General features: G+C 51.2%; 1 protein-coding gene across 1 annotated transcript in view; it reads left to right on the top strand.

The window, feature by feature from the left end:
* LOC110200806 (ATPase family AAA domain-containing protein 3-like) overlaps positions 1-17,913 on the top strand; it is a 64,084-nt gene that overhangs the window by 36,543 nt on the left and 9,628 nt on the right. Inside the window, 8 exon segments of the mRNA XM_020976197.2 lie at positions 604-759; positions 1,126-1,182; positions 1,885-2,010; positions 3,395-3,519; positions 5,313-5,364; positions 7,593-7,663; positions 9,799-9,966; positions 11,071-11,179. Coding sequence (XP_020831856.1) covers positions 604-759; positions 1,126-1,182; positions 1,885-2,010; positions 3,395-3,519; positions 5,313-5,364; positions 7,593-7,663; positions 9,799-9,966; positions 11,071-11,179 — 864 coding nt within the window.

Here is a 17,913-nt window from a genome sequence, read left to right as displayed (position 1 = left end):
CTGGGTTAAATGATAGCTAGTCCACATGCCTTCCTGGCCTGGCTTGTCTTCTGGCCTAGAGCTGCCGTGCAGGCCGGCCTGCATGGCTTTGTGCTGGGTGCTGGATCTGCCTCTGTAAACCTCATGCACTCAGCAGCCGTAGGTCTGAGGGGGCCTCAGAGGTCCTGACAGAGAGGGGTTCACAACACGCTGGTCAAAGAAGCCAGTTGGTGTGTGGAGGGCCTGAGGGTGGTTCATTTTATTGAGTTCAGTCTTGTGACTGACAGCGTTATAAATAGGCAAGGTTCAAGCCAAGTTTATTAAAAGCAAATAGAATTAGAGTTGAATAATAGGTAGAGTCGGAGATGCCTTCCCCCTTCCTTCATCCTTTTGGTTTTTGTTCTGCCCAAACCAGGCCTGCTAGGCTAAAAGAACAGGTAAGATTCTGTCTTGAAGAGAAATTTTTGCCATATTTTCCTACTCCTGTCACATAAAAATGCCTGAAGGGCCAAAAAGTGATCTTAGGTTTTCCTGAATTTGGCATTACCGAGGCTACCACAGGTACTGCAGGGGGGAGGTGTTGGCACAGTGTGGTAACCGCGTCTTCTCCCGTTATTTTCACAGGTGGCTGGATTGACGCTGCTAGCCGTTGGTGTTTACACGGCTAAAAACGCCACAGCAGTTGCTGGCCGCTATATTGAAGCCCGCCTAGGGAAGCCCTCCTTGGTAAGAGAAACCTCACGAATTACAGTGTTGGAGGCGCTGAAGCATCCGATCAAGGTGAGCCCTTCCCGGTCCTTCCTGCCTGCCACCAACCTCCCTTCCCCTCGCCCCACGACATTCCCTTCATGTTCAGCATGTGATTCTGTCCGTTCTAAACTATGGCTGCTTCACCGGCGCAGCTGGACTCTAGCACAGTTCATGTTGCTGCTGTGTGGATCGGTTCTTCCCAAAGCCCCGCACAGAGTTCTCCATCACATGCTTCTTTGTCACTGACTCCAGCTTTCCAAGTAGAATCAGAACGGTTTCATAGCTTTGGGAGAGGCAAAGGCAATGTTGAGGCCCTGCCCATGTCCGGTTCTCTGATGGACTGCCTTCCACACATGCACGTAGTCTGGGTCTCCAATCGTGCTGCTCTCTCTGCAGGTTGGCAAGCGTCTGGCGAGTAAGCCTCAGGATGCTCTGGAAGGAGTTGTTCTCAGTGTAAGTAACAACCTGGACCGTGCACTGTTTTCCTTGCTACTTGAAGCTCTGAGCAGGCCTTTTCTTCTACTTTATAAATATTCCAAGTCTTCTCATTCTAATGATTCCAGACTTCACTATGTTTGAATTATTTTCTCCTCTACTCCCAAAGACGGAGTGAAAAATACAGTAACTGTGCTTCTTTGAGATTTAACCACCCTTCTCTGCTGATATATTTATTTAGCTATGACCTTTAATGTTCATAATCTGTTAAATATTAGCTTTCTGGCCATAGTTTAGTGAGCCTCCCAACAGTTAAAACTGGTATTTCTGGAACTTCCAAGACAGAAAGGAAACCCTTCTGACAGGGGTCCCTGATTACTGTCTGCCCAAACGTCAGTGTTCTGTCCCTTTTCTTGTTTTTCAGGCCCATAGCTTATTAATGTGCTTAAATGTAGTTTATTTTGTGAGTCACAAAACCAGAATTGATCGCTGAACTTCAGACAGGAAGGATGATCTATAAACTAAAAGAACGGGACATTCCCGCCTTCCCGTGAGGCAAAAGGAGATTCAGGGGGCTTCAGTTCCAGGCTGACATCTCGGCCTCAGCCAGCTCACTAGTCTGGGGTTCAAGCCGAACTGGCTCCCTCCCTACCTCAGCTGCCTTGTAAAGCGAGAGGGTGTGACTTGTCCCCAAATGGTTTCTTTTTCATCCTTCTGCAGCCGAAACTGGAGGAACGGGTCAGGGACATCGCCATAGCAACAAGGAACACCAGAAAGAACAAAAGCTTGTACAGGAATATCCTCATGTATGGACCCCCCGGGACGGGGAAAACACTTTTTGCCAAGGTAAAGGCACAGAGCTGTCAAGATCCTGGCACGCCCCACAGTGCGGGACACGTGCCATGTCGGCGTTGGAGACCAGAGCCTCTGACCCAGCCCAGTTCAGCTCAGCCCTTGTCCCAGGGGAAGGGGAGGAGAGAGGACAGATCCCTGGGCATTGTGGGAGGGCCTTGAGCTAGGCCCTCCCTTCAGACCAGATGGCGTTTCCTGTAGACGCTGTCTTCTGCCCTGTGATTGACTGACTCTGAAATGCCAAGCTGCCAGTTATTCTAAAGAGGCCCTTAGTCTTCCTGACCAGTCTTTAGTAACTGGAAATATGCAGGGGATGTCCTCAAGGCTGCTGCTCTGTGCTAGGTGGGATGGTGGCCTCTGAGGTCAGAGGTGTCATGGTGGGTTTTCTCTAGTTCCCTACCTCAGCCCTTACGTCATCCACTGAGCATATGGAAGGGAAATAATCCTTCCAATTGGATGGCACTCTACCATCTGTCAGGACCTGCCTTCAGGGTCTGGAAGAGGAGTCTCACTTCCAGCCTCGTTTGTCCATTTGACTCATGGTCAAAGATCTCTTTTCTCTCTACTTTAGACATCCAATGTTTATCTGAATCCACCTTATCCCTTAGGTAGAAGTGACTTAAGTTGGTCCTCACGTTAAAAAACTCCTGACAATCTTAGAATGATAGAGGAAGACTGAATCCATGAGTAATCAATTGTTTGTTCTTTTGCAATGCTTTTCTTACCTTATTTCCTTGGAAACGGTGACTAAAACTGGTGTTTAGATATATACACCTATTTTAACAAAGGCAGTCTGAGAAGCTTGCCAGAAGCTTACATTTAGACTTTGTGAATTAAAACCCTCATTTTATAGGGACACAACCTCAAAACTAATGTTTCAGAAAATAAAAGAAGTTCAGAGAATTTTTCCTCGGGGAAGTGAGGAGAGTGCCTTTGTCAGAAAAGCTGCCACGGCTCAGAATGCTCACAAGGGCTTCATTCTAGTAACCGTCTTGGCCACCTCATAAAGACTGTGAGTGAGAGAGTTTAAATGCTATGAGCAAAGCAGAATGAAAATGTTTGTATGTGTTTTGTTTTTAAATAACTTCCAATAAGAGGTGATGCCTGAGTTCCTAGAGGGGAATCAGCGGTATAAATGAGTCAGTTTTAAGAATGTATGTTTTCTTTTGAAGGATGGTCATGTATCTTTTATTACAAAGTGAAGGAATGGTTGTTAGTCATTTCAAAATTCCAAGGCCTCCCTCTATCTATATGATAGATTAGAAAAGTCTTTACTGATTGTTTCACCTGTTCAATCAGCACCTGTATGTATTTTGAAGGGGGCATCTTCGTGGCCTCTCCTGCCTAACACTCCCTCTCTCTCTGTTCTTGCCTGTAGAAGTTAGCCATGCATTCGGGTATGGACTATGCCATCATGACTGGTGGTGATGTCGCCCCCATGGGGCGAGAAGGAGTGACTGCCATGCACAAGGTCTTTGACTGGGCCAACACCAGCCGCAGAGGGTGAGTGGATGCGCCCTTGTGGGCACTCGCCCCTCAGCTGTTACTTTGACAGATGAGCTACATCGTCCTGTTGTTTCTAAACACAGGTGGCGTTGGAGTGTCAGATACTCACCACATCCTCTTTGGAACCAGGCTCGTACCTGGATTTCCGGGGGGTGGGGGGAGGGGGACCTCCAGCTGGCGCTCTGGGCCTGCCTACTGCCAGAAAGGGGAAGCTCACAGCCATTTGGTTGGGGGAGATGTTTGTGGCAGGTGGCCATCACCCTACCCACACCGTGCATAAAGAAACTTCAGAGCAGCCTGACTCTGCTCATTCTGTATTTACAGTTTCTAGACACTATGCCCAGAAAGAGCATTTCATTGGTGATTTATGTGGGTTCTGATTGGTTCTGACACACTCCTTTCTGATGTCCTTATCAGTACTTTATTTGCATTTGTCATGAGAGCTTTTCAGAAGATGTGACTCAAGAATATTAAAAACCGAGGCAGCTAGGTGGCTCAGTGGAGAGAGCACCAGCCCTGGAGTCCCGAGGACCCGAGTTCAAACCCAGCCTCAGACACTTGATGCTTGCTAGCTGTGTCGCCCTGGGCAAATCACTTAACCCCAATTGCCTCGCCAAGGGGGAAAAAAAGAATATTGAAAACTTAGAGAGTAAGTCTCCTACTCTCTCTGCTCTCTTGTCCCAGGCAAGGAGGCCTAGGAAGTGAGGGTAGGTGCAGTTTTTAGGTGTGTAGACCTTTAGAGAAGTAAGTCCTGTTGTGTTTAGTAACTCACGGCTCCTGGTCTCAGGGCTTCAGTGGGTTCATGGTTTCCCAGCTGTGGCAGAGATCACAGGCCCTTTGTGTCTTACCAGAGAGCCTTCCTGAGTTGCTGTGGTAGCTAGAAAATGAACAATTTTAGGGCCAGCTTTTGCAGGGCTGGTCCTCTGGCGATGGATGTACAGTCTGGACCCAGGCCCTCCCACACTTGAAGCCTTGAATGAACGGCCTAGCTGAGACCCTGCCACCTCATACTTTGCTGGTCTGGCCTTTGAGGCTCAGTTTCCTCTGCACCAAGATGAGGCGTTGGGGTGCAAAGGGCACGAGCGCTCCAACCCGCAGGCTGCACTGCTGTATCGTCAGTCTCCGGGAACTCAGCATCTTCCTTTGTTACTAAGCTACTGCATTGTTCAGGGTCTGATTCTCACATCGTTAGACAGGAATACTTTGCCAGAAAGCATAAGATCAGTTTTACATAAATTATCGATAGGCTTTCTGTTCGACATCTCTTTTTCATATTAGAATTTCCTTGTAGACTTTGACTTGAGTTCTTTCTAATTTGGTTCAAGTCACTCTGACCTCTTCATCTCATACAGTAAAAACTGTTGACCATGAAGGACTCCCCATTGCTCTTTGTTAGCTTCTTAAAATGATGTGATTAGAGATGAGTGTCAAGTACTGGTCGGTGTCAAACTCCTTGAATGCTAGCAGTGAAATAAATGCTAAAAGCGTGTGCCCGGTCTCAGAGATGTGTTTCCTTCTTGTCTAATAAAGGCGCGTAAAGGACCTGGTGTGCCCGTTGAGTGGCTGGTGGGGGAGGAGAATCACATTCCACACGTGTTTAAAGTGCTCCTGTCTTCTCGCAGGAAAAACTTTCTGGCTCCTAGCAGTCATGTCCTCTTGTCCTGTCCATCGACTCCCTAGGAAATACCATGCTAAGACCCTGCGCCCAACACGTCCAGGCTTTTGCCCAGAGCCCCGAAGCTGCGTGGCCCCCCCAGGTTCCTTCATCTCTGTTCTCTTCTCGTTTGTAGCCTCTTGCTGTTTGTTGATGAAGCCGATGCCTTCCTGAGAAAGCGAGCCACAGTGAGTTTGGTTGGGTTTGGTTTGGTTTTTTCATTCAATTTTTAAAAAATTTTCAGTTCCAAATTCTCTTCCTTCCTTCCCTTGCCCGCTCACTGAGAACGAAAGAAACACCAAGCCCATCACAAATACGTATAGTCAGGCAAAACAGATTTCCACATTAGCCATGTTCGGGGAGCAGGGGGAGGGCGGGGGACAAGAAAAAGAAGGAGGGAGTAAGAATAAAGCTGTGCTTCAGTCTGCACGCTTGAGCCGTCAGCTCTGCACGTGGAGGTGGAGCGCGTTGTATCCCGAGGCCATGGACTTGTGTTTGTTGGCATGTCAGTCAGAGGTCCTGAGTCTGTCACAGCTGGCACGGTGGCTGCATAGAATGTGCTCCTGGTCCTGATCCCATCACTCTGCATCAGTTCATACAGGACTTCCCGGGGTTTCTCTGAAACCATCCCCTGCATCACTTCTCACAGCACAGTCACACACCTGTCTGGCTGTGCCCTCAGTTTGCCACCACAGAAGAGCTGCTCTAGATAGTTTCGAACATAGAGGTCCTTTTCCTTTGACCTCTTTGGGGTACAGAGGTGGTAGTGGCATCACGGGGTCCCTGGGCGTTCGGCTGCTCAGTCTGTTTTTACAATGCCCATCGGCGCATGTCGCACAGTTCATCACTCAGCCACTCCCTTTTTTATTTACCTTGATTAGGGCGCCTTAGCAAGTTAACAGACAGATGAACTCAGGTAGTAGAATTCAAGGAAAGAGAAATTCACTTTGGGCATTTGATTGGGTTGATCTCTGTTGTAACTTGGGGATTCTTTTCCATCTCTGACAAGTCCCTTTTGACTTTTTTATGGCTCAGGAAGAGATTTTACCATGCACAACTTGTACTAGGCCGAGGCAATAAATTTTATTTTCAACCTTCCTAAGCTATGTGTACTATCTATCACAAAATTTATGTTTTGGGGGGAAAAACCCTGCCAAAGGTAGCTGTCAAAAGATGTTTTTTTATTATATTAGACATATCTATAATAAAGCTATAAAATTATATGTAGCTTTCCCATTAAATATGAGTAAAACAAAAATAGCCCCTTTGCCCATTGTTTGACCCAGTTCAAGAAAAGCTAACAACGGCAATAATGCAAAAAAGAAAGAGAAAGGAAAGGTCTAAACATGGACACAGAAGAGACAAAACCACCAGTACCTGCTGATGACTGATGGCGTGATGGTTTTCTTAGAAAACCCTATAGAATCAATAAACTGATTGAGAGCATTAATAACTCAATAAAATAGCAGGATGGAAAATCAGCTTTTAAAGAGTGGTGCTTCTATATGGCGCTATCAACCAAGGAGGAAATAATAGAAAAAGAAATCTCACTCGAAACAACTCAACATGCATAGAACATCTAGGGGCCAGCCTGCCAAGGCCCACAAGACTCGGAGAGATACAGACTATCAGATACTCCTGGAAGGAATAAAGAATAACTCCGATAACTGGGAGGATGTTCAGTGTTCATGTCTAATCTGTGCCAAAATGATGCCAAGTTAATTTATGGATTTGAGCACCATGCTTTTTATACAAAGGGATACCGTTGAGCAAGACAGAATAATAGAATTTATTTGAAAGAACCAAAGGCCCAGAATCTCGAGGGGAAAATGAAAAGTAGGAATAAAAGGGGGCTAGCAGTTACAGATGTCAAGTTTTATTAGAAAGCAGCAAGTGTCAAGATTGTTTGGTACTGGTCAAAAAATAGAACAGAAGGAAGAAGCAGAAACAGCTGACCCCAGTAACCTCAGTGTTCAGGGAATGTGAGGAACAGAAAGATTTATGAAGCCTGGGGAGCAGTTTGGCAGAAGCCTCCCCCTCGCCCTGCTGGTCCTGCCCCCTGGGGCCCAGCAGACCCATTGAGGCCCTCTCCTCCCCCGGGATGGCCCTTCCAGTATGGGGGTCGCCATCCCCCATGCCGTTTGGTCATTCTTGTCCCGGGGGGGGGGGCCTGTCTTGGAAGCACCAGCTACACCTGCTGTAAGCTCTCAGCGCAGCGTGCTTAAGGCCTGTTTCTGATCAGTGAGCACCTTCTTCCTTTTCCTCACTGGCCTTCGAGGGACAGGCTTGCAGCGACTGCCACCAGTGCTTTGGTTGCTTAGTTCAAGTATAAAGTCATCTGTAGTGTCGTTTTTAAAATCTGTCGCCTTGCCCACATCCTGTGTGGCTGACAGCTGTCCCTGATGCCTCTTTGCAGGAGAAGATAAGTGAAGACCTGCGGGCAACGCTGAATGCATTCCTGCATCGGACGGGCCAGCACAGTAACAAGTAAGGATGCGCGACGGGGCGGATGCACATTCAGCGTGCCGTGAGGTCGTCCAGAGACAGTCTCTCACGTCCTGCTGTGAGATTGGGGGCTGAGAAGGTGCTGGCCTGACAAGTGTGTGTGCGCCCTCACTGACACGTACTCATACACACTTATTCACACACACGTCCATTCACTCACACGCTTACACCTCCACTTTGTTCACCTCTTCCAGGGCCATGATGTTTTATGTTCAGGTTGATGGTGCTCCCAGTTGACATAACAAGTGAAGCCCCCCCATTTTCCCTTAATCTCACAGGCTTTTAGCACCAAAGGTGAACAGTCCATGGGAAGAGACACAATGTAATTTCGTGGGAGTCGCTTAGTGTGCCAGCTGTCCTAACGGGGGCAGGATGTGGTTTGCTGTTGCTTCTTCCCTCTCCGGCCTGTGGTGTCTCTCCCTCGGCATTTGCGTATTTGACCCCACTCTGTCATGGCTCTGGCTGTGTGATCCGTCCAAAAAGCGGGTAGTCTGTGGGCAGTCGTGAAATTCAGAGAGAGCTGGAGAGACGTCTCAGAGTTCACTGGTAGCAACCTGGCCTCCAGGAGGGCCTGGGGCAGTTGGGTTCAAGTGCTTGCCTGCCTGGGAGCTAATGCTCACTCCCTTAGGAAGACTAGTACAGAGCTGCCCCATTTGGTGCTTCCCAGAAAATACAAGGACAGCTTGTTAAAAGTCACTTTGGCTTCGCCGGCACTGCTTCAAGACAGTATTCGTTCACTCTCAGAACATCCTAGCCACATCAGATGAAAACAGGAATCGTGTCCTTGGGGCTGGAAAAACAGTCATTTTAAACATTAATCCTAATGATAAAGGGCTGATTCCAAGACAGCTGAAGTGACTGTAATGGAAGGCCGGTGAGGTGGTCTCTTCTGCCCTGGAGGCACAATAGGGACTCTTCTTAGAGCTAATGAGTTGTAAGAAGGCATAGCCAGGAAGAAGGAGTAACGCATTCTGTTTTTATAAAAGTGAGTGTCTCTCATTCTTGGGAATGAAGCGACATTTGAAGTTTCTCACTGAGCTCTGGAAAAATAAATCCCTGCTTCCTGTGTCCTGGATATCATGGTCCCTGTCTGGCAGAGTGGCGCCCAGTAACAGACTGGCCAGGACTCCAGGGTATGAGAAATCTCCTTGGCTTCATGGTCCAGTTTCTCATGACTTGGAGAGGCTCAGTGAGGCTCCGCCAAGTAGACCAGCAAGGCAGAACTAAGAATCTCTGAAAAGAACTCCTGGGTCAGATGCATAGGGAGTCACCAAAGTAATTCAGGGAGACTGGCCCACAGCCCTGTGTGGAGGTCGCCACCTGCCCGTGGCCACTCGTCCCCAAGGGTGCTCTGCTTGTCCTTCCTCCTTAGAAGTCTTTCCTGGGAATCCTGCAACACAGCCTTTCAAGAGAAACCTGTGGAGGTAGGGGTTCTGAAGCCTGAGGCCCTTTGAAGTTCAGTGCTTCCAGGGCCTGGGATTTCATCAGGGTGGGCCAGGTCCTCTGCAGTGATGAAATGAAATGTTCTTTTCTGCTGAAGAAATTGGCCTTGGTGGGCCTGGATGTTGGGCTTGTGGGTCTGGGGGAAGCTAAGTGGCTGTGGGATTCTTCAAGCAGAGAACATGACCCCAGGAGAGGCTGCAAGGATTCCATCTTCCTCCTCCTTGAGCCTTAGCTTAAACAGATGGTGAAAGAGCTCTAGTGTATCGCAATAGCTGCTGTGAAAAGACTAATCCAAAGGGAAAGGCTTCATTTAATTGGCAACATCAGATCATGTGGAAGAGAGAATTAGGAGGGAGCAGAGCTTAGGCCACTTTCCAGATGCAAGCAGAAAGAGCCTCTGCTGGGAGGGGCAAGTGGTGGGGAGAGATTCTCTGCTTGAGCTGGTGCGAGAGACAGCATGTTGGCCTCATCCCCCCTTTGGGGTCTCTGCAGAATAATCTGCACTCAGCTTTTTTCCTCTTAAACTGCAGTATGTAATGAGCCCAAAAGACTTGGGAGGAAGTGGGAATTTCTGCTCGGATGGAACACTCAGCAGAAAGACAAGTTACGGTGCTTTTGAGTTTGTGGCTGACGACACGCACATGACAGCTGTCCCCTTTGGCCTGTCCCCACAGGTTTATGCTGGTCTTGGCGAGTAACCAACCGGAGCAGTTTGACTGGGCCATCAATGACCGCATAGATGAAATGGTCAACTTTGACCTGCCTCAGCTCCAAGAACGGGAGCGCCTGGTGAGGATGTACTTTGACAAGTATGTTCTGAAGCCAGCCACGGAAGGGAAGCAGTAAGTGTGCGGGGCCGTGGCGGCCGGGGGGGGCGGGGCAGAGCTGGTGCGGGTCTCCCTCCCTCTCAGGCCCCACATGGAAGCCTCCCAGCCAGCTCCCAGCCGCCACTGCCCCAGTGCTCCCGGGTGCTTAGGCAGAAGCGGAAAGCCAGTTTGAGAAGGCCTTCAGAGTAAAGGGTGTTGCATGGGGGGTTCTGCTTCACAATCCCACTGCTGCATTTCTTTCCCGCACCAGTGTTGTGCTGGGGACATTTGGCACAATACATCCGTGATGCCCGTAAACACTGTTGGGTGAACTAGTGATCCCAAAGTGTCCCTCCCTTCGTGGGCTCAACTCTGGGAAGGAGCTGGGATTTGGGTCTCATTGGCTCTTGGGCGCTGTGTCAGCAGAGAAGGGTGGGAGTGCAGGGCGCCTTGACATCTGAGGAGCAGCAGTGCCTTCCTGAAGAAGCTGCTCTTCCTGGGCCCTGGGCCCTGGCCTGCAGGGAGAAGCATCTGTGGGAAGGCCTGGGGCCTTCCTGCTCCACGCTTTTCTTGTTCCACACTTTTTTGTGTCCTGGTTTTCAGGAATGTTTGTTTCCAACCGTAGGAAAGCAGCAGAGATTTCAAGTTCCCATTTTTTTCCCTTGACCTGAATTGGAATTTGCCTGTCATGCTTATTTTCTTTCACAGTTGCTGCTGTCCTGCCCAGGGGGGCTCAGGCACAGCTGGTCCGTTACATAGGGAGTCCCCTGGGGTCATGGACCGGGTTTTTGCTTTTCTTTGGCCCTGCAATGCCTGGCACATAGTAGGCACTTAACCAATGCTTGTTGACCAACTGACTGACTGTCTACTGTAGCATTGGGACCATCAGTGCACGTCCAACCTCCCAGCGATAGAAAGTGCCCTGCAGCCGGTACAGTGATGAGGACACTGGTGCTGGTGTCCAAGGGCTTGGGTTCGGGTTCTGCCACCGATACATATGTGCCTCAGTCTCCTCGTCTGTAAGCCCCAAAGAGGTTGTGGTAGATGGCCTCTGAGGTCTCTTCCCACCCTAGCTCTGGGCCATGAGTGGCAGTTGCTGCTGCCCCGGGGCCCCCACACTGACTCCTCCCTTCTTCTCAGGCGCCTGAAGCTGGCCCAGTTTGACTATGGGAAAAAATGCTCCGAGATCGCCAGGCTGACCGAAGGCATGTCTGGGCGGGAGATCTCGCAGCTCGCCATTGCCTGGCAGGTGAGTGAGTAAGACACTGCTGACTCAGAGCAGGGCCTGACCGTTGTCCTCCAGAGCCACATCTCCTTCTGGTCGTGGAACCACTGACCATTGCTCCGTGCAGCGGCGACATCAGCTCAGCCAATGTGTATTCACAGCTCTCACGGCAGCAGCGTCAGAAAGCGAAAATGGGCCTCTTGTGCTGAACCCAAGAAGCTTCCAGCTTCTCTGCAGTGCAGGTGACGGGGTGAATGGGCAGCGAGGCTTTTCAGGTGCTTCTGAGGAAGCTGGGGGAGGGAGATCTGGAGTAAATGTGGCCTCTCAGTATCTGTGCCCAGGAGAAATAAGGAGGTTTTGAGAAGGTAGTCCATCTAATTATCCTGGCTGAATTCTGTACAAAGTCTCCCATGTCCTGGGTCAGGCAGGGTGCCTACAGGCCTACTGTGAGTGACCAGGAGCTTTGAGCAGGAAGAGGAGGTCTCCCTGAGAGGGCCCCAACAGATGGAAGAAAAGGGGCAGATCACCCCCTGCCCCCACCCCAGAATGGCTCTGTTTTCAATCCAGCCCTGATGGAGCTTTGTGTGTGTAAGAGAATAGCCCCTGCTTCCATGGCCAGACACGCTTGCCTCCGCCTTCCGGTGACCGAGGAAGCCTTTTGCGTGGCTTGGGGAAGAGGTGGTTTGGTTCTGGGGTCTTTGTTCCAATCTGGGTTCCAGTCCTGTGCACTCTTTCCCAAGCCCATAGCAGAAGGACCCCTGAACATGGGACGTTCAGGCCTAGGGAGCAGAGCAGGAAAGTGTCACCTGGCTTGGCCCGCAGGAGCACTCCAGCTTCAGGGCTGGCTCTCCACCGGCAGGTGCCAGGGAGACCTGTTCTTGGGGGGAGCTGCAGCTATTTGGTGTGTCATTGGAATGTCCTGTCCCAAGGCTGGGCCTGGGGCTCGCTGATGGAGCAGCTTTCTGGGTTTTTTGAGGTGTATCAGCTTTGTAAGTGACATCCTGCCAGTTAGCCAACTTAACCTAGGGGTCCTTCATGGGGGAGGGTTGGGGCTGACGTTGCACGGACCCTCCCCAGAGGAGAAGCTTTCTGCCGCTGGTGTCCTCTGTTCTCCAGCCGCCAAGGTCAGGGCCTCCAGGCCCCAATGCCTGTGCTCTCTGTGCGCCTCTCTTCTCTCTGCTTTACTGGCCAGATGCTGTCAAACTGTAATTTTCCTGCCTGTGAGTTGAGTTTTATTGATGCACATTTGCAGCTAGCTAGGGCTGTACGAATAATGAGGCAAATGTCTAAAATGACAGCCACAGAAACAGCAGCCTTTCCAGCCTGATGGCGCTGTTCACATCGGGGTAAATGGAACCATTTTCAGCCTTTCTGGAAGTCGTGAGAGAGGTCCTAGTCTGTTCCCAGTAGCTGCACTGCCTGGGAATTACTGAGTTTGCTCTGAAGCTGGGCTCTGATCCTGCCAGTGACATGCCTCTGCCTCATTTTCTCACCTGTCACCCTTCTAAGGTCCCTTCCAGCTCTGGCTCTGGGTCCTGAGTTCACAGGTCCCACCCCTGCCTCGAGTTTGTTATGGGGATGGGGGGGATTCGTTCACTTCCTCGCCATGGCCTTAAAGCACGCTCAAGTGACTTCATAATCAGAATTTCCTCAGACCTGTCAGGCCACCATCTTTGTCAAGAGGAACCTCAGAGGTGAGAGCGTGAGTGAGGAGAGGTGCCTGTCAGAGGAGTCTTGAGGTCAGGGACCTTCAGTGTCAGAGGCTTAGACACATTTGGCCTGTTTTGTGGTTGTGTGGCCACGTGCAGCTCCTGGGAGTGTCTCCACAGGGCTATGGCTTTGCCTGGCTCTCGGGTGCTTGTTTCTGTGACTGAGTGATTTACCCATGTAGTGCCCGGGCCCTGCCATTGAGAAAGGCCCAAGTGTCTGTGATGTAGAGCTGGACTACCTTGCCCCAGCCCAGGGCTCCCCCACTTCTCCATCTTCAGGCCTTCTGTGAGCTGGCATTCTGGGTGACGTGGTGTCTGCTTCCCTTCCTAGCCACATCTCACCACAGCTAGGTGTGCAGATGAGGCTGTTCCTGCTCTGAGTGACTAAGTCTGGGTGGCTTCTTCATTCCAGCCTCAGAGGGGCTCAGTTCATTAAACGTGATCTGGCAGCAGCTCCAGTGTGTGTGCCCTCATGCCTGTGTGTTGGGGGTTTGCCCTGCCTGCTAGCCTGGCATTTCTGCAGGTCTCATTAGGGAACAGTGGCCTGTGGTTTGATGGGGTGCTGCAGTATCAGGCCTTTATCTGTTTGTCCTCTTGTTAGGGTCCAGACTGAGCCCTGGTTGCCTGGTGGCAGGATCTGTTTTGGTAAATGCCTTTTCCAAGAATTGATTCAAAACTACCCTGAATAAGCTCACGTGGAGCCTTCCCTGGCCCAGCTGCAGCGGTTCATGCAGCATCTGTATGTGAAAGGACAGTGTCCAAGCCAGGCCTCCAGACGTGAGTGCTGACGAGCGCACTGCTACGTCCGCTGGGTGATTCATCTCCTCCTGAGACGGCGTGGATACTTGCGTGCTGGCCCAGAAAGCTGAGCTAAGAATCAGAATCAAAGCTGAGAGGGCCCCGAAAGGTCTCCAGACCCTTCGTTTTACAGATTGTCAGGATGAGGTAACAAAGACATTTTCCAAACACTGTAGGCCTGAGTCGGGGGAGGCTTTAATGGGAAGGTGGTGTTTGAGTTAGTGTTAAAGAATGTGTGCAAATTCTGCAGACGGGGGGCGGGGTGGGGGGAAGTCTGCAGGCCTAGAGCTAATAATGTAAGCAAAAGGGGCTGGGATGGGGGGCACACAGGAAAAGCCCTGGGGGAAGGGCCACAGAGAGCTAAGTCACAAGGTAAGGTGAGGCATGTCCATCTTGTAGGGCCTAGAATCCCAGGCCGGGAGATGAGTGTGAACTTGAACTGTAAGGTAGAGCAAGTGTTGTGGCAGAACTTGTCCACTGGCTGATTCCACAGTGATCTCTGCCATAAACAGCCGGGGCTGGGGAGGGGGACATGGGCTGTGCCTCTGGGCAGGCTCCTGCTCAGTCCCACCTGGGCACGCTTTTCTTGTGCCAAATATTGGAGAGCAGTTAGGTGCTGTAGGGCAGGGGTAGGGAACACATGGCCCTCTAGGTCCTCAAGTGCAGCCCTTTGACTGAATCCAGACTTCACAGAACAAATCCTCTTGATACAAAGATTTGTTCTGTAAACTTAGACTCCGTCCAAAGGCCGTACCCAAGGCCCTAGAAAGGCAAAAGGGATTTGTTCTGTGTGGCCTCGAGGCGTCAGGTTCCCCACCCCTGCAATAGGAGGCTCAGAAAAGGGGATATTTTCAAGCTTTCTCTTTCTAAGTGGGTACGAGTCAAGAAAGCCCACTGCTGGGCCCACTCTGTGAGGTCCCCAGCCCCCTGTTCCAGGCAGGTGTCCCTGTGGCCTGGGTCATCTGCAAGATTGCTGCGCTGGGTGCCAGCGCATTTATTGCTTGCAGTAGAAGAAGCCTGTGGTACATCCAATTAACGTTTTCTATTTTGGTAACTGTCTTTTCAGATGTGCCCGGTTTGCTCTTGAGCAGACTGCCATTCTTGGGTGTCTGCACATCGCTCTAATGGTGGGTGTGCATTCTGAATTGCTTTCTGGATCCTAGATTCCTACCTTCAGCGGAAGGGAGAGCCCCAAAGGGCATGGCCGTCACCTGGGCCGGCAGCCTTGTCTGCTGCCCCTGCGGGGAGGCCCCTCCCTCTGCAGTCTTCCTTTGGAGAAGCACAGGGCCTGCTGCTCTGGCCAAGGAGGCCAGTCTCTGAGGTGGAGAGTGGCCTGGGAGGGGAGCCCCTGGGGACAAAGAGACCCTCCCCCGCTCCTGTCACACCGTGGGCGTGATCTCCGGCAGTGGTAGCGTGGCCGGCTGGTGTCAGGCGGCTCTCATGTGTCCTTCTGGGGCTTCTGTGGTGCCTGAGGGAGCCTGAGGAGAGAAACTGGCTTCTTGGCACGGGCCGTGCCCTGCCGTGTAAGGGTCTCTGGCCACTGCCAGAGAGGAGGCCGTAGATCTCTGGGGCATCTGAGTTGGGTGCTGCCCTGTAGTAGCAGCAACAGTAGTAACAGCATTGATGTCGTGCTTGAAGTTTTATATACATTACCTCATTTGGTCTTCCCAGTAGCCCTCTGAGGTAGGTGCTGGTGTTAGTTTCATTTTACCGAGAAGGAAACAGGTCAAGTGACTTGTCCAAGATCACACAGCTAATACTGTCTCAGGCAGGATTTGAACTCAGGGTTTCTGAGTCCAAGTCCAGCCCACTGTCCACAGTGCTACCTAGCTGCCTGTATGGGCCAGGGCTGACAGAACCAGGGGAACAATGCTGCCTTCAGTCACTATAAGCCCAAACTAGGCTGAGGGGCTTTTTTACAGAGATAGAGTCTCATGGAGTCAGCTGATTATCATGCGCCCATGGTCCCTTTTCTGACCAAAGTAGTGAAATGTCCACCCTCAAACAACAGGGATGATGAGGCTGCAGGGCAGAGGCTGGACCCTTGGCTCTACCACTCCCGGTGATCTTTGGGACTTTGGCCAGCCCCTTCCTGCTTCCGAGCCACAAGGTGTTGGATTAAATGGCCCTCTGCCACCCCTCGTTCTGAACCAGAGAGACCAGGGATGGCAGGCTGCCCACCACGTGCCCTGTCCTCTACAAGATTGCTCCTTAGCTAATCACAAGAGAGAGAAAGAGGTAGAGTGAGTGCAGTTTTAAGGAAAACACCAGCAGGTGTGAGTTTCAGGTGTCTTTCCTAGCATCCAGCTTGGTCTGGGTACTGCTGTGTTGGACCTAAGACCAGATTGAGAATAACCCAGAGCAGGAGAAGATGGAGAGATGTGGGTTCTCCGGGCCTCCTTCCTTCCTTCCCGTCCCATTGTCCTGCAGCCATATCTGAAGCTACCTTCTCAGCTTCCAGGAGGGCTGGGGCAGGGCCCAGCAAACCCCTGAAGACATGGATGGTGAAGGCGGAGGCCAGAAGGTCTGTTCTCCCTCTGAGCTCTGCCCGCCTCCATCCTGCCTTTGTGAGCCTGAGAAGGAAGATGCTGCAGGCAGCAGGGTTTGAAGGGTTTTCTCTTGCTTTCCACTTAAGCTTGTTAAAACAGTAGTGAAATGATGGGAAGAGAGAGGTCCTTTTCTTTTGCAAATTGTAGAAAATTGCTTTGTGGAGCAGTAGGGCCAGGATTGTTTCTCCTGAGTAAAGACCATTGTGAGAAGATGGTAATTTCCTTTAACCAGGTCAGCCAGGCCCCGTTTCTGTGCCCTCGCTCCCTCCTCCAGGCCCATGCAAGGTAGGCCCTGCTGTCACTGTCCGTGCCTGCTTGTCTGGGTGCTAGGGGTCCTGAGCCCACTGGGCTTCTTGGGGGCAGAGCAGTGGTTATAACTGCGTCTCCCTGGTTTCCCACAGTTGGTGCTGTGAAAGGTAGCTCCCAGCCGATGTCAGAAAGGACAGGTTCTTCTCATCCTTCCTGCCTTCCTTACCTGGCCCCCCTTCTGCCTCTGCAGCTTCAGGCTCCATCCTCTCACTGAGCCTCCTTGTGTGTCCCTGAAGGGCTTTGGGTGGGAAGGGAGAGGAGTGGAGATCTGGTTGCTAGGTGACGGGTTCTATCTAGTTCTGCATCTGGGGGAGCTGTTTGAGGTGAACAGAGTGGAAATGCAGGCCTGATAGAAGGCGCTTAGGACTGCCGGGTCGGGGGTTGTGCTGGCCTCCCATGGCCGTGGGCAGGTGTCCGATCAGCACCGCCTCTCTGCCCCTTTGCCAGAAGGCATCCTCAGCTTCCTGCTGGGGTTTTCTTGCCATTCTCTGGGGGCTCGTTGCCAGCCAGGTGATTCAGCCTTACCCACAGAAGCCTGGCATGGTTTCCGTCTGCCTAGTGCCCATTGTGTGCATAGCCGTGATGCAGTCAGTTGAGTTCAGTCTTTCACAGGTTCATGCCCTGGCCTTGACCACAGCTGCCTGAAGCCATTTCAGGTTTGTTCTCGCTTTCCATCCGCGCTCTCCCTGGCCGCTTCTCCAGGCGGGCAGGCCCTCCTTACCTTGTTTCCAGGCATTAGGAGGGGGACCAGCCTCTGGATTCAGCCTTGGCGTTTGGTCGGGTGGGACGTGCCTGCTCTGGGGGGCGGGGTCTCAGCGATTTCTTCTGTGTTTCTGTGTGTGAGAGAGCGAACCGCGGGCCCCTTTGCTGGCTTTGTTGTTGGCAGCGCAGGACCCTGTGAAACAGCTTCAATCGGAGCCGCCTTCTCGGGGACACTTCACACTTCTAAGTTGTAAAATGCAGACTGGGCTTTACCTTGGTCCAGACTTTCCGTCATAGACTTAGTAAATTGGCCATGGCAGTTGGGCCTTCCGGACTGACAGGCCTGTTCACATGTGGACCCGCATGTAACTTGAAATAGGGTGGACAGTAACCCCAAGTCGCAAACTAGGTGCCGTAGAAAAGCAAACATTTTGAAATTCATCCATTAGCAAATAGTCACTGACACACTTTTTATCACTCAGTGAACATTTATCAAGCACCTGCTTCATGTCAAATGTGCACAGGGCCCTACGTCATCATCATTTGAGCCTCACGACGTCTGAACTAGATCTTGCAGCTTTAGAGAGATGAGAGGGTGTGTTTGTAGTTGTCACTATTAAAAAGGAAGCGGCATTTGGGCAGGCTTCTTGTGCAGATGGGTTGGCTCATCTGAAGACTGATGGATGGGCCC

This window comes from Phascolarctos cinereus, unplaced genomic scaffold (genome assembly GCF_003287225.1).
Source record: "Phascolarctos cinereus isolate Bilbo 61053 unplaced genomic scaffold, phaCin_HiC Scaffold_726;HRSCAF=1367, whole genome shotgun sequence".
Lineage (NCBI taxonomy): Eukaryota > Metazoa > Chordata > Mammalia > Diprotodontia > Phascolarctidae > Phascolarctos > Phascolarctos cinereus.
The sequence above is the reverse complement of the archived record's forward strand: the minus strand, read 5'-3'. Positions and strand labels throughout refer to the sequence as shown.